Raw genomic sequence first — 16,773 nt, forward strand, 5'->3', positions numbered from 1 at the left:
TCGGAAGAGTAGCATTGGCTTGTTACTCTGTTAGTACCTATTCTTACCCCACTTGTAACAAACCGTTAATGTTACGACCTCCTAGCGAGAAGGTCTGGTGCACGAGATTAGCCTCTACATTGTAACAGGCCATCACATCCATTTAGGCTTGGCTACTCTCAAACTCCTGTCTATAAAAAGACTCAATATGGAAATTCTATGTTTTTAATTACCAAAACAACCAACCAACAAACCACGTTATGTCATCCAGGACTTTTCAATCCCATGTTCCAGCGCTGGTGTGAATTGTTATTCTTACTGTGATAATTCTGCCCCGTTTAGGTCAAACCCTTAGTGAGGCTGTCCTCTTGATCAATACACAGCATCCTCTATTGCATGAGTGACCGGACAGTAGCCTACCAACATCATCTAGCCTATAGGCTACACATCAACTCCTAGCCATAAGTGTATGACTGAGAAGAGCAGGCGTTCATTACGACAAATAACGAACACCTGCTCTTCATCCACGTATGGCTAATCAACTCCCAAATGTCGCTGGTAAAGATGGTCAAATATGTTTAAAGAAATTGTTCACGCAACAATAGATTCAGGCGGTCACTGTCGCGGGACCTGCTGGATAGGCGCTTGTCGCCTATGCTGAAACACTGCGCGCTTTTCTTGCCCCATGGCTCTGCCGCCGGAATATGAACAGTACATAGATAGTGACTGACCTGAATTGTGCATGTATATTCCGTATCATCCAGGAGTCTGACGGTGCAGTCGTATTCTCTATCAAGATTTCTGATGCTGCCACTCATAAATCGGCTCAACATCTTCTCATAAAATTGCAGGTCTGCGTCTAGGACCAGAACAATAAACTGAACACAGCATAAATGTCACATTTACCACATCTTCTGATCACCCAATCGAGCAGCAGCGGAAGATTCTACTGCCAGGACGCAGAGCATTGTTATCCCATGAAGTGAACGCACTACAGCCACATGCGACAGTGCAGAATCGCTGAAAGGATGCCCGCATCCAGACGACGGGTGACCATTCACCATTCTCCGCTGCAACTTGGGCTAGAGGGCGGATCCCTTTGAACAGACTGACGTGAATGAGAACCAACCGGAATTATCCTTATAAATGGGCATTTCTTATGAGCAATGAGCAAATAGAATATTTCATTCTACAAGTTTGGAAGCCATCAATCGGCAGCAGGCCTACATATTTTAATTGTAAGTGTCCCCTGTGAGTTTCATTCCCTACATGAAGAGCACGAACAGCCTATCATTTAAGTTTCATATCTACCACCACCATCGTTCTGTTATGTTATCGGTTATGTTATCTTTCAATTTAATCACGCCTAGGCCTAGCGGATGATCGTTCAGTCTTTGGGTCTACATGACCTGGGGATGATAAGTCTGCCTAACAAAACATTAGGTCCTAATTGTGTACTTTCAGGCAGCGGCTACGCGTTTAGGCTATTATTGCTTACATTCTATAGCAGGTCAGCCTACACCCTAATTATATCCCAATTCTTCAATTAGGACATTTGCTTTTTAACTCAGGGACGCTTGATTAATCTTATCATCCATCCCAGCCTGGTTCTATCTTGTTATCTACATGTGTACATTTGTGAGTCGGTTTCTCCCCCTGGTGGTCACCATGACTTAATGGATAATACTTCCTATATATGTGTACAATGTACAAAATGTACAATCGATTAATGTATGAAAAGTTCGCGTGAGAAAAATGATCTAAGTGAGAAAAAAATCAGAACCCTTTTGCCGTGACATTGTTCCACAATGCCGTGACCCGGATTCGAACCGGGGTTGCTGCGGCCACAACGCAGAGTACTAACCACTATACGATCACGGCGAGCTACCAGGGCTGGTGAGCGTTCCCCTGTTTTTTTACCTAGTGATCACTGTGACACAATGACTATAAACAACATATAGTAGTGACTATAGCTGTGGGATCTGTCGTTTATGATTTCAAAATATGTTGTTCAACTAATATTTTAAAGAATGAGCATATCAGTGCGACCGTATTTTTACATGTTTGACATTTAGCAGACGCTTTTATCCAAAGCGACTTACAAAAAGTAAATTTGTCTACAGTGAATCATCTATACATCAGTCATCATAAGAAACACAATCTATGCTAGGACCAGGCCATTGGCAGTCACAATGCTAGAAGAAGGAAGGATTTTTAGTATTATTATTAACGGTAGAGGTACTGTACAGAGGGGTAGTGTTGGGTGAAGAGGTCTTTAGGATCTGTATGCGAGTTATAAGTCTATAGTTTTTCATTTAACCAAATATAGCCATTGTTTTTCAATGTAGCCTCATATATCATAGACCATTCCGAGTGGAGATAAGACGTTTGTCATGATGAATAAATACATTGTACAGTGCATTGTCAATATATTTTTCTTTATCACATACAGTGATAGTCGGGAGAAAGATGATTGGTTTAGTCAGGGATAGTTGGTGACAGGCCAGTCACCAGGGCTAAAGCTGGACTGCCTACTAATAGTGGAACGTACAATCGGTTTCTGTATGCTCTGAAAAACTGATCCGAGTGAGGAGAGAGTCAAAAGCAACCCTTATGCCGTGACATTGTACCACAATGCCGTGACCCGGATTCGAACCGGGGTTGCTGCGGCCACAACGCAGAGTACTAACCACTATACGATCACGGCGAGCTACCAGGGTTGGTGCCCAATGAGTACTTTTTGCCCTTAATAATCAAAATAGCTAAGCTGGTCAAGTTGGAGAGACTACAACAAAGCGACTGCAAATCTGTAAATAATTGTATATGTTATGTTATATATTATTGTTATTTTTGTTTTACTTTCATCTTGTTATATTTGATCTTGTTGTCTTTCTTTTTTTCTAAAAAAAAACAATGGCAGGAGTGTAATGTATGTAGCAGCAATAAAACAATGACAAGGATGCAATGTATGTAGCCGCTATAATAATTCACAATAGCTATCAATTAGTTGGCAATAGTTGTTATTTTCTTATTTGAATGTTCAATGGGATTGGGACAAGCTAAAGCATTGTGGTGCAATGCATCTGGCTCTTGTTTATTCAATGTGCCAATGTTTTAACTGTATCTGTCCCTACTGATATAGACTTATTATTATTAAAAACAACCCTTTTGCCGTGACATTGTTCCACAATGCCGTGACCCGGATTCGAACCGGGGTTGCTGCGGCCACAACGCAGAGTACTAACCACTATACGATCACGGCGAGCTACCAGGGCTGGTCTGCATGGATCGTTTTTTCCCTAGTAGTCACTACGACACAATAGATAGAGACGGTAAAGATAAAGGTATCCGAGAGAGGATATAGTCAAAAGTGACCCTTATGCCGTGACATTGTCCCACAATGCCGTGACCCGGATTCGAACCGGGGTTGCTGCGGCCACAACGCAGAGTACTAACCACTATACGATCACGGCGAGCTACCAGGGCTGGTGGGTATAACTGTCTTTTCCCTAGTGGTCAGTTACACAATGGATAGGGACGAAAGTACATTTGATCTCTATATATCTGAGCAAGAAAAAAAGTTGTCAGATTATTATAATGATATTTAACAATTTCGTGAAACACCTAGCAATCAAAAAGAGCCCTTTTGCCGTGACATTGTTCCACAATGCCGTGACCCGGATTCGAACCGGGGTTGCTGCGGCCACAACGCAGAGTACTAACCACTATACGATCACGGCGAGCTACCAGGGCTGGTGATGAAACTGGCGGAATATAGCGATTATAAAGTAAAGCATGGGAGTTGCATGCATGGGAGGTGTTCCCTTCTTATAGTATATCATGTTAAAGGGGCATTCTGGGAGTGGTACATCCATTTATAGCTATTGATTCTTGAAGAATATAACTTATAAATGCCTTATGAGCTTATTTCAACTTTCTTACCCCGTAATTAGAACCCAACATCTAAGCTTGTTTTACTCAATTTTTATAAAACACTGTATAGCTTCAAGACATTTGTTGTTCTTTGTTGTTGTTTGATTGCCCTTGTTTTTTATTAACATATATTAAATTCAACACTTGTAATAATTTCATCATACATCAAAATGGTATGATCATTTAAATGGGTATTTTCTTGCATGTCTTCCAATTGCAATTTACAACGCTATGTAAAAAACGTTGTACTCTGAATATATAACACCTAATAATTATAGATAACTGCTTTAAAATCATTTAGGATATAAAATAAGTGTAAAATAACTTTTATACTTATTTTCTTCTTTTTTTACAATAAGCTCACTGAAGAATGAAGCTCAGTGAAGAATAAAAAGGTTTACAGATCATTTCATATTGTGATCATTAAGAATAAATGAAATACATATATCAAATGATTAATTAATTCATTTAATGGTTACAGTACTGGTACAATTATTGAAATTGAAATTGTATTCAGATAGACTATTATCACAAAATGATAACAAAGTTGTCCTATAGTTTTATATTGTGATACTAATAAATAATGCTTCTTGAGTGTCACGCTGAGAACTAACAAAAACTGGTGTTTATTAGGAATAACAGGAACATACGCGCGTGCGCACACACTCACACACACACACACACACACACACACAAAACCACCATTAAACTGATGGAATTTAACAAGAGAAAATGGAATGTCTTGTACTCCTGATTTCAAATTTACATTGATTTACCAATTACAGGCTTTATCAACACACTAAAAATCAAGAACTAACATTATGCAGTCATTCATAATGTGGACCGGTTGGAGAATTCCGACATGGTCCATTTGGGTGAAGAGTAGGCTTTCCCACAGACGGAGAGGGAATATCAAAGGTTAAAGTCTCTCATCATTCTCCTCTGGTTCGTTGCTCCTCGTGGTGGTAACTTTGGCAGCAGCACACTCTGCCTTCCTGGTGCAGGGGCGTCCCGCGGTCTGACGCTGAGGCGGCCTGCCGTACGGAATGTGGCTTAGACTTTGACCCTCTAGCCTCTCGGCCTGCTTCCTCCTGTAGAGCTTAAAGGACGCCACCAAAGGCTTCCCTATGTCCAGCTGCTTGCTCTCTTTCAGGCGCAGCTTGCTGTCTGTGTGAGTATAGTGTAGCTCCACCTGAATCACTAAGGATCCCTTTGGAACCCGGGAGGGAGACGGGGAAAAAAAAGCACAACCGAGGAAGTCATTTTCCACACTTTCTTACCATTGCATTCATGTTAGGTTGGTATCCTAAAACCATCTAGCAAAACATTGTTGGATCTCCCAGTGACCCATCTGGCTCTTGTAGAATTACAAATCAATGTCCCAGTCTAAGTAAACCTACCAGGAGCTTTTGAAGGCCACAGAGTCTGAGGCTGCAGTCAGGACTATCAGAGTTGTTTAGCAGCAGAGACTCCATTTCACCTGACCTGCCAGGACATGAGAATATGTCCTCCATTGCCTAAAGACAGGGAGAAATGAGATGGAGATACTTTCCATAAGGCAACAATAACAAAACATGTTTTAACACACTGTATAACAATGTATATGTTTTACAACTAATGAAGCCAGATACTGTTATGTATAGGGAGAACATAATGCTTTCAGCCACTAGATGTCAGTATGCTACAAGGAATTGTGTGTAGCAGAAGAAGCAGAAGACTTCAAAGCTGATGTACTACAGGTTCCTGTTCTCGTTTCTCAGTTCAGCCACCGAGCAGCACGAAACTCTATATATGGACACAGCTCGACATTCTGAACGAATGTGAACATGTCAATGACCAATAACCACAGTGTTGAAAACCGAGACAAGGGGAAAAGGAAAATATGCAGAGGATAATGCCATTGATTGTAAAAGAGTACAAAGAAGGGATGCTTGTAAACATGTGCACTCTTTGTACTTGCAGCCTTTGTACTTGCATGCATAGTACATATAATTGTTATATGAGCAATAAAGTTAGGAGATTATATAGAGGGTTCCCATGAAAAATAAATAAAAGAACATGATATGCAGTCAGGTCAATATAGATATCTTTACAACCAGACAGCCTTGAGAGCTGAGACCGCAACAGGAAGTCAAATGTGTTGATTTACATCCTCCTGTTCATAACCATGACCAAGGTTTTTTTCTTGACTTCAGACATGACATTTGTTGTAAGGGTTTCCTACAGTCTAATACACATATAATACTCAATGCTAAATCAAAATGCATGCTTAGGACTTTTCATCATCCATCCTGCCCCAAGCAAGGTTGCATAACAACACCAAGTAAGAGTGAAGATGGAACTCACAGGTGTGCTCCTCAGGCCAACAGTGCAGTTTTGGGCTTTGGGACCAGTGGTTTTCACTGTGGTAAAGGCAATCATGACGTTTGAGAACAGGGCTGAGAAGCTGATCTCCACCTCGACTCCGCAAGGAAAAATAAGCAGCTTCCGATGCGGTAGCTCTGCGGGTGACATCACATACAGTTATAAGACAAAACCTACGCCAGACTACATATGTGATATGAGTTGCAAAGCACATTGGGTTTTCCTTTTTTCTTTGTTCCTTTATCAAGTAGCCTACAAAGAAACTTCTAGTAGAAACATTTATTTTCCATTTAATCTGAGACAGAAATATGTGAAATTCTTTAGCGATGACAACATTATATTTCAATGCAAAAAAGTTTCTTTGTGAGGAAAAAAGTGAAATAAGCTTGTAAGTGAAATAAGCTTGAAGACTTGAAATGGTCAAACCGGGTTCCGTTTGCTTTAACCACTAACAACCAGACAGTTCTTGAATGGTGGTGTAATGGCAGTGACACATGCTAAACCACAGTGTCAGAACATGGTAACAGCCACTGTCACATGCTGAACTGTGGGATGAATCAGCACACTGCTTTTTCCTCTCTTTAAAGGGGCAATCTGGGATTGGTACAATCATTTTTTGACTTTTTAATTAATGATATACAGCCACTGATTCTTGAAGAATATAACTTATAAATACCTCATGAGCTTCGTTAAACTGTCTTACCCCATCAGAATGCAAAATACAAGATTGTTTTACTCCTTAATTGTAAACAAACACTGTATAGCTTCAAAACATGGTTACAACTATCATTTTGATCTCATGGATGGTCAGTCCTTGCATCCATAAGATTAGATTAGATTGATTTTTTTAGATTAGATAGATTTTATTGTCATTGTGCAGAGTACAAAGTACAGAGACAACGAAATGCAGTTAGCGTCTAACCAGAAGTGCAAAAAAGCAGAAAAGTGCAGTGATCCATAAGTTGTGTCTATGAATCTGAGAGTGGTTTGAAAGGTTTTGGTGATATTGGAGTGTTCATGTCGGTCCTCTTAGACTCACTGTTAGCCTGTCTCCAGCAGGTGTCCCGCAGGCACAGTTCTCCAGTATGGCCTGTGGTCCTGACCGGGTCTGTGAGGGAACGAGGCTCCTTCAGCGTGTGCTTGATCTCTACTGCCTGCCTGCCTCTGACCAGAGGGTCTCTGCCCAGATCTGAGGAATAGAGAGAAACAGAGAAAATGCAGGTTGGTGTTCAGCTTGTGCTGCAGAGGAAATAGCTGTGCTGGTACACACAAATTAATTCAGTAATGCTAATACTCCAAAAACTACACAGGTGGAAAAAAATAATAGCAGAAACACTGGCTAGTCTAAGGGTATAGTCAATTTATAGAAATGTTTAGGTGGTAGACATCTATACGTCATTGTTGGGCTGATGAAAAAACGACAACTGATACATTGAAACTTTATATAAGACCTTGGATACTGGCATGCTTACTGTAGCCTTGAAGAGGATTTGGCTTCAGTAACATTTTAAGCAAGCTGTCTTCACCATGTTCCCATTAGGATTGAGTAGACAGCAGTTCAATCATCAACAACTTTTTTTCCATTTATAAATAAATCGGAGACACGCATGCCATAGATCACGTAATTCCTCAAAAGAGGCCCTGAGAGAGCTGTGTTAACTGTTCAGGAAGCGTGTGTGTGATTTCACATCAGTATACTATAAGGAGAAATGTATCTTATACACAAATGTAACATTTCACCAGAGGTGAGAGGGGCAAAGCCTGATCTTATTTAGAAGTTATTCATAACCACCAGTACATTTGGCACATATAAAAGGGGTCTTGGCATACATCATTTTTGTAAGCTGTAAGCTTCATCCTCAGATGGGCTGTGTGTTAAGCTTCGCAGGATCACTGCCACTGGAGCTCAGACACACACACACACACACACACACACACACACACACACACAGGGCTTTTAGTGTGGTTCAGTGTAGCCTACTCCAGCACCGCTGACTGGTGAGTGAGCACAAGAGAGCTGTGGAGGGGGGAACACAGAAGAGCAGAGCAGCTGTCTTTAACTCTACAGCTCTCAGGTTTCATGTTGCTCTCTGGCCAACACCAGTGTGAATTTCCAGAGAATGAGGTCACATGCTAATGCAGCTCTGTACCACAAAGTCATGTTACCAGAGAGACCCATCAAGCAACCAAACAAGCTCCCAGCAGGGGACAGCATGACTAGCCCCCCACCGCACCGCCACCTGCAGACACAGCGTAAACACCAGGGAGAGTAGCCAATGGCAGAGGGACGGGAGATGTCAATATGTCAGTGATCCAACCAGAAGACTGAACAACATGTTTCTTAGCGACCCTGTTTGCAGTACATCTTCTGTAATGGAATGATGTCACGTGTGGAGACAAGGGTCTCACTCTCTCAAACGCAAGTCATTTTGTCTTTCTTGGGACTATTTTGTCATTTTAATGAGAAGCCATTTTACGAGAGCTTTATGCTGTTACTAAGAGTTTAAGAATATTTTGCGCTTGGCACTTGGCACAAAAATGGAAGAAAAAAATTCCAAAGTCACAATGACAGTTCACCCAGCATCACTAATGGAAACTAAAGCCTGGTCCAGGTCATATTGCTATTCCGCAATGAGGCGTTGCTGGCAAGGCTCAGCCCCACCATTTAACATCACCTAGATAATTATTTTGTTCCTCATGCTCTCTACTGTTTGGCCACTAGAGTGGAGTCTTAGGACCAAAGCCACCCCTCCCTCAGGACACTGACCCTCAGACACCTGCTCCAGGACATGGGTGACTTTGTCCGGCTGCAGGATGTGTTTGTTCAGATACTTGGTGAAGATCCCAGTACTCCTCCCTCCCTCCTGGACCTCAAAGGCCTCTGCATCTTCACATCTGTAAAGGCAACAGTTCATTTACAATTCACTGATTTCACATTGATATCTTGTTCTTTCATGATTTGGCAGTTTTCCCATGATTCAGTCAGAATTGTTGAAGTATACGTACGTGGCATATCCATATACTGTGTTACCAATGGGTACCAAGGGCTTGATCTGAGACGCTAAGCAATCCTGGTTATACCTGAAAATACCAAAATGTATGTTTGTATGTATGTATGTATGTATGTAAGTAGCATCTTAAAAACACTCATCAATCATCGTAATTTGTCAAACTATTACTATCTTTCAAAGAACTTGAGCCAAGCAAGTCTCAGGGCAGACATGCATCCATATTCAGCTTCTTCAGAAGGCCTACCATTTTCTGCAGGTGTCCAGTAGAACAACACTCAGTGCTGTCTGTCTTTCCTGCATGCTGTGCACCACCCTCTGTACACAGACGCAGTTCTCTGTGCGGTACGGCTGTGGAGCATCAATGGCCACCAGGTAGTTCCTCCCTGAGTGCTCGTACCCATGGCCCGCGTAGTAGAAGAGGGCTGTGAAAATGAGAAAAAAAAACGTTTTCTTTATGCATTCTGTATGAAATGATAATTAATTAAGCAGTTAATTCATCAGATTAAAAAACAGATCTGGTGCCCACTCGCGTTACACAGCGCAAACATCTGAAACACAAAGAGCTGGTTTCCTGGATACTAGGACTAAGCCTCTTTTGGGTATACAAGAAAGAAACACACAAAGAGAATGTACTCATGCACATAATGGTAACGCAGAAACGGATCAGGAAGAAAAAAGGGTGAACAGTTGAAAGCAGCACATCAAAAGGTCACTGTGGTTTCCAAGGCAGTGAAAGTAGGATGCATAGCCCATGTTTCATACACATGTACACTTAATGCATCTGTCTGTTCTCTCTGTTTTAGCCTGTGTTGCACAACAATTCTCCTGTACAAAATATTATGTTGCGCACGTATGATAGAGTTAGGTAGAGCTAGCTACCGAGGCAGCATGTCTACAACCTGTATGGCTGAAAGTATTGTGGCCAAATTGAACAGCTACAGTTACAGTATACCTGTCACTATATTTTTAATGGGTAACTTCCTATAAACTGACCATATTTTCTAAAAAGACATACTGTAAGTGGCCTGGATACTACATTGTGAATGTGGCAAAGTTGTAAATCCTTAGAAATGCCACAAAAAAAAGGTCCTCTATATTGAGTATCAGTGCCTCTAATAACATTGTATGATTAGTTATTTTACTGTAAAATGAAAGGGAGATGGCTGGTTGCTGTGTTGCTAAACGCCCTTTATAGGCGCTAAATAAATCTGCCATCTTGAAGTGCTACAGGCCTTCGGAAATGGCTAAACATAGCAAGGCATGTAGCTCCCAACATTAAAACCCTACGCTTCTCCTTTCCACTGCTATCTGCCTGCTAAATCAAGCCACCAATAAGATCTCTGAACCGCAGCGTCGGGTTTGTGACGCATGACACCGATAATTGAGATTAACTGTTTAGATTCAATTCGATCAAGAGGAATTTAGCATACAGAGCAATCTTTTGATATATTTGCAGACCTTTGTCGGAAGAATTTTTTTTTTATTTACATTATTTTTTATTTACATAGATATTATTTAGCTTCTAGTTATTGTTTAGCTTCTTAAGTTCAAAATGGGCTATTCCATGTTAACCACTAGAATGCAATATTGAGCTCACCATACACTCCCCGGTCAAGCAGCTGAAGGAACTTGTCAATGGCCGCCAGCATCTCCTCCCTGGTGAGATCCAGAAGGGACACAACCCGGAAGCCTAGCTGCTGGAGCAGGTTGGCCAGCTCGTGTACGTCCATTGTGGGGGCCGTCAGGTCCGGGTGGTGGGAGTAATTCAGATTACCAATCAGCAGAGCCACTTTGTCGGTTGCTGCACCAAAGACCACAGTGGAATTTGTTATCGGGTTGTTATCGGGTTAACATCAAAGATTCCAAACATGATACCAAACGGCAGATGCAAGGAAATAGTGGAACCACAGTTTCCTCTTCTTATGTCATAATGCTAAAAACCACATTCTAAAAATAGCTAGAACTGAGTCTGCATTTCCATTGACCCGTACCTGTGAGTGTTGAAGCCGGGGGTGGATCAGGTGGTACTATAGAAAGGAAATGAAATGAGAGAATCAAGGCAAAAATCAATGCATATCTTCACACTTTCCTCTATAAGGACAACAAATACTGTAGGATCAAAAACAATATGAGGATGTACACGGATCCTAGGCAGATCAGTTTTCTTTCAAATTGTCAAACTTATTCTCTTATCGATTTTGGATATGAGTGTTGTTCATGTGCCACAAGACAACCACATAAAAGGGAAACCTTAAAGGGCTAGTTTCACTTTAAGTGTGTATACAGGCCAGGCTAGCTGTTTAGAGTCTTAACTTCTTTAAAAAGGGGGGAAAGTACCTTCAATGTTCCGCAGAATGGAAAGACCCACTTGAGCGTTATGTACATAAGTTGTGGAAAAAATGTAGTGGAAGGAATGTGTACACATCTGAATATTAAGAGTTGTTCCACTCTTTATTTGAAAAGTAGGAAATTACTTTGGCCTTTTGTTGAGGAAAGTGGTAAATCAGATAACGCTGAAAGTCATATCAGATTTCTTTGGTTTCATTTCCATTCACAAAAGAGATTAAGTGTCATGGCTTTATACACACTTCAATGCATAAACCTAGTGCTTTTCTTGTTGCCCAATCCTCCATGTTGTGAAAGCAATCATCACATCACATGTCCATTTACCTATATCAACATCAGCTGGCTCTGTCCATCTCTCCTCTTGAACATTAGACACAGAGCAGAGGTAGGATCCAATGTTTGTTGCCTCTGCATTCTCTATCTATAAGTTAAACAATAAGACACATTCTCGTCATTAGTGTTTGACTACAGCACATGATATTACTCTCATAGAAAGAAAACCCTACATTAAACATTAACCAGGTTTCTCTAAAACCATGACAATATTTACATAGGGTTGGTTGAACACGGTTGGCTCTGAGACAGATCACATGACAAGACTGAGTAAACATGATGACATCAGAGGAGGAGTAAATAAACATTGGAGTCTCTTGTTCTTACCTGCAGTGTGTCAGTGTGTGCAGTCTTGTCCTGCAGGGGACAGCCATTTCTGTACCACTGGTAGCATGGGGTGGGAATACCAAAGGCTGAGCAGTGGAGGGTGAGTCTCTCCCCCTGTCGGACAGTCTGGGGTCTAGGGTGTACTGCTATATGGAGCTGTCCTTGCCATGCACCTGGGATACCTGCTCCATAAAGACGAAAGACATTCAAACTTGCAGCTTGTGTAGTCGGATAATAAACGTACTTCCAGTATGAAAATCCAATACACTATTTGCAAATGCAAAAGACAATACACCAAATAGTTCTAATCATCAATATCATTAATAACAGTAGTAGTAGTAGTCACATAAATGGTGGTGGTGGTAATTCTGCATAACATGATTATCAATGCTGGAATAAATGGCTATATTAAAATAACACCTGGTGAATGTGATGATCCATGAATGAGCCAAGAGTGTTTTAAGGAGAGTAATGTCTGTGAATACAGCATGTGAATCCAACATGTTATTGCCTTATGACAGGTTATGATATAGGCCTATGTTCTGTGTGTACCTGGTTTATCAAGGACCTTGACTTTGACCCAGTCACTGAACACGCAGTTGCAGAACTGGTCATTCACACGACATACGTATTGCTGTGACTTTTGTGCTTTGAATGTCAGGTCTGCTTTGGTGGCACCTAACACCTTAAAAAACAAAATTCAATTGGTGATGAATTGTGTTATCATTTGATAATCTCTGTCAGACAAGATGTACTGTACTGTATTATGACACTTTCTTTTTTCATCAAATAGATAGATAGATAGATAGATAGATAGATACATAGATACATAGATACATAGATAGGCATTACAGCAGCTCACATCACATAAGAAATAGGACAAAGGTAATGAAATTCAACAAACATTTACCTCCTTTTCATCAGATCTGAACCACTGATAACTCAGGGCAGCTGTCCCCTCTGCCCGAACACTCAGAGTCACCTTATAGTCCAGTGGTACACAGACAGAAACAGGATGCTGCACAATGACAATGTCTGAAAATGAAAAGTGAGAAGATTCATGTAAGTTATTGAAAGTTGCATGATGCAATGTTACACTATGTTGTTTTTTTTCAACAGATCAAAGGTATGATAGTAGACGTGTACAGACAACGGGCAGACGCTGTAGCTACACACCCCATATCATGATTTTCACCACTTCACAGCGGAATAGAAGTGGCTGGGCTGAACCTTGTGTTTGCTGTGTTCTGGGGGTACAGTATTCTGTCATTACTGCATTGCACTACCTGTTAAAAAAGGAATAAAGAGATACAATGTGAACATTACATGTACTCATGTTCAATGGACAATATCAAATGGGCCTACTGCACAGTGGCATGGATAACATTGTGTTTTATGTACAATATATTTCCCTTAAGGTAACCTTGATTATTCAGGATTTGTGTTTTGTTTTTTTATTACAATAGTGCTGCATGTCAACTTGAATGCCACTACATTTATACTAATACTAAATACAGTGCCCTGTGTAAGTAATGGGACTGTGAAGCATTTTCTCTTCTTTTGACTCTACATTCCAAAAGTTTGGATTTTAAATCAAACAATTACTATGAGGCTAAAGTAGAGATTCTCAGCTTTTATTTATTTGATGCTATTTGTGTACATATTGGTTTCACCATTCAGAAATTACAACACTCTTTATGCATAGTCCCCCTATTTTAGGGTACCCAGAATTAATGGGACAATTGGCTTCTGGTAAGTCAGGTGTGTTCTCTCACAAGGCAGACTTCTACAGTGCATGACCAAAGAATGCTCACCATAATAAAGAAAAAACCCAAAATAACTCCCACAGATCAGGAACACTCTCCAAGAGGTAGGCGTGAATGTATCAGAGACAAATTACAGCCAAATTACAGATGTTTCACTGCAGGGTACAAACCACTAGCTATCCTCAAAAAGGAAGGTCAAGTTACAGTTTGCTAAAAAGTACCTAAAAAGCCTGCAGGGGTCTGGAAAAGGGTCTTGTTGGACAGATAAGATGAATATGATCATGTATCAAAGTGATTGCAAAAGGAAAGTATGGAGAAAAAATGATCTGCCCAAGATATACAGCATACCACCTCATCTGTAAAACAGGGTGCAGGGGGTGTTACATTTGGGCATGTATAGCTGCCACTAGAACTGGCTCACTTGTCATAATTGATGATAGTAACTGCTGACGGCAGCAGCAGAATGAATTCTGAAGTGTATAGAAACATCTTGTCTGCTCAAGTGCATGCAAAAGCCTATAAATTCATTGTATGGCGCTTCATCATACAGTAAGACATACTGCTATAGAAACTACAGAGTCTTTCAGGGCCAAAAAGTGGAAAGGTCTTGACTGGCTAAGTTATTCTTCGCATTTAATTTCCTGATGATAAGATTTTAGGCAAAAAGACTTCAAAACAAACAACAACTGAAGATGGCTGCAGTACAGGCCTGGCAGAGCATCACCAGGATTGTCGACCAAATACTAAACATGAGTGCTTAATTTGAACAGTCCATAAATCTGTCCCATTACTTTTCGGTACCCTGAAATAAACCCTGGGACTATACATAAAAAGGGGTGTAATTTCTGAATGGTGAAACCAATATGTACACCAAAACCATCAAATAAAAGCTGAGAATCTCTACTTTTGTAGAGCCAAAGGAAGAAAAAAATGCTTCACTTACTTAAGCAGTGCACTGTAAAAATGTCAATGGACAATATGAAACACAATAAGCATGTGACTAGTAGATGGTATGTTTCACTTCCTATTTTACAGCTATGCATGTGACAAACATCATACTATCATTCACAATAGGGAAACAGTTCAGCAATTTCCAGAGAAATTGAAAGTGATCTAGTACCTGTATGTCAGGTAGGCTAACAACTGGAAAGCTGTTCTTTGATAACTTCCTGAAAATTCCCATGTGCTGTATAATAACAGTGATTTTGAAATATGGTTGCCAATATACAGTACAATGAATATTTCCAAAGTTCACCAAGGAACAAAGAATTTCCCCCTCTACCATTTCAAATTAGGTTTATTGGCAACACCAAAAATGTTTTCCTGTTGCACAATAGTAAAGTTGGTGAGAAAAATCACAACACCACATTGATGTCACCGCATTCACCTCTCATGAATGTGCTGTGTGTATCTGAGCATGGAGAGAATAAAGTCATGTAATAATGAGTGTTATAAAGTGTTATAAAGAAGTAAATATGTTATAATCATCCCATAAGAATCCCATAAGTATTTGTGTATAATTGTGGTAGTTTTGAAAGCAGCATAGTGTATAGGTACGAGAAACAAAACGAGCACCACTACCTGAATAATTATAAACCCATTTCCAAAAAGCTACAGAGGGATATTGTACAGTACATACCTGCCCGGCGTCCACACAGACTACAAAAGCCAGACTAAACAGTCTTTGATGACTTCAAACCATTTACTGCCGTGAATATTTCACTTTTGAGATTGAGGATCCTCAAAACTGTATTTCAATCCAAAAAAAAAAGGACATCCCTCTTTCCCGGAACAATGATGCACGCTCTTTACCGTCGAGCCCATAGTATACGAACCTTAGTTTTTTTGGATAGATTCTATGAAATCCTTGAAATCCATATTAAATGTGATATTGACTTCTGGCCGCACTCTCATCATTTTTTTATGCAGCAGATGAACGGTTCTTAAAGAACCAAGGTGAAGTTACCGAATACTGACAATAGCATCTAAACCAAGAGATGGCATAGCGCTAACATTACGGTATTGCAAGGGAAACGTATTCAAACCCGTCAAGGCCAGTGTCAATATGTGGTAATATTGTGACATGTGCTTCACGTTTTATCGTCAATTCACTTGGCTATACTATGAAACTAAACAAATTGTATTATTTATTTATTTTTACAGAACGCTGGTAGTAGTTATCTGTTGGTTTGTGTGTTGCCTAAGCATGTGTTTGTAATATGAAGCAATGTGACATGACTGAATTTACAGCCCACGCTTAAAGTGTTGGTGTTTTGGGACCAAGATCATCTGATTTGAGTGACATTATAATGAAGGGTCTGTCATTAGAGAGCATGACCCTCTCTACTGATCCTGTACTGACCAGGTCATGGGGCATATGCCGTCATCATCAACATTATACAAATACCCCCAACATCTCTGAACACATGTTAGTGTTTTGCAATAAGTCCCCTACCAACTCAGTGTCCCTCACATAGCTGTCTATCTACTCTACTCACAGCTGTAAACAAGAGTCAAGGAAGGGCAGTTTTAGATAGGCCTATGACTTATCTTGGTCAATTATGATAAAAAAATGTGAGTATGACCTGTCTATGACTATGACTATATCTTGGTCTATTATGATAATGGTTTGATAAGGTCCTTGTCCTCTCTTTGAGTACCTGAGGTGGACTTCTGAAAGATATTGACCTTTTATAGTGGGCTATGTGTTATTT

The 16,773-nt window shown here is 40.4% G+C and overlaps 2 protein-coding genes across 3 annotated transcripts in view; both read right to left on the minus strand.

Annotated features, from left to right (window-relative positions):
* frmd5a (FERM domain containing 5a) overlaps positions 1-812 on the minus strand; it is a gene marked incomplete at both ends in the record, with an annotated part of 57,656 nt that extends 56,844 nt beyond the window's left edge. For both annotated transcript variants that reach the window (XM_083666001.1, XM_083666000.1), the window contains one exon: positions 711-812. In XM_083666001.1, the coding sequence (XP_083522127.1) occupies positions 711-812 (102 nt within the window). The remainder of the gene's footprint in view (positions 1-710) is intronic.
* A 3,300-nt stretch (positions 813-4,112) lies between these two features.
* malt3 (MALT paracaspase 3) lies at positions 4,113-15,801 on the minus strand. Its single transcript, XM_083666409.1, has 15 exons — positions 15,699-15,801; positions 13,470-13,579; positions 13,204-13,328; positions 12,846-12,978; positions 12,294-12,475; positions 11,958-12,054; positions 11,279-11,314; positions 10,885-11,088; positions 9,532-9,709; positions 9,283-9,357; positions 9,044-9,171; positions 7,316-7,465; positions 6,259-6,413; positions 5,313-5,429; positions 4,113-5,122 (listed from the first exon to the last, which is right to left on the minus strand). The coding sequence occupies exons 2-15, from the start codon at positions 13,561-13,563 to the stop codon at positions 4,832-4,834; spliced, it is 1,965 nt and encodes a 654-aa protein (XP_083522535.1). The 5' UTR covers positions 13,564-13,579; positions 15,699-15,801; the 3' UTR covers positions 4,113-4,831.
* Positions 15,802-16,773: the final 972 nt, after the last annotated feature.

Source organism: Argentina silus (genome assembly GCF_951799395.1).
Source record: "Argentina silus genome assembly, chromosome: 3".
Lineage (NCBI taxonomy): Eukaryota > Metazoa > Chordata > Actinopteri > Argentiniformes > Argentinidae > Argentina > Argentina silus.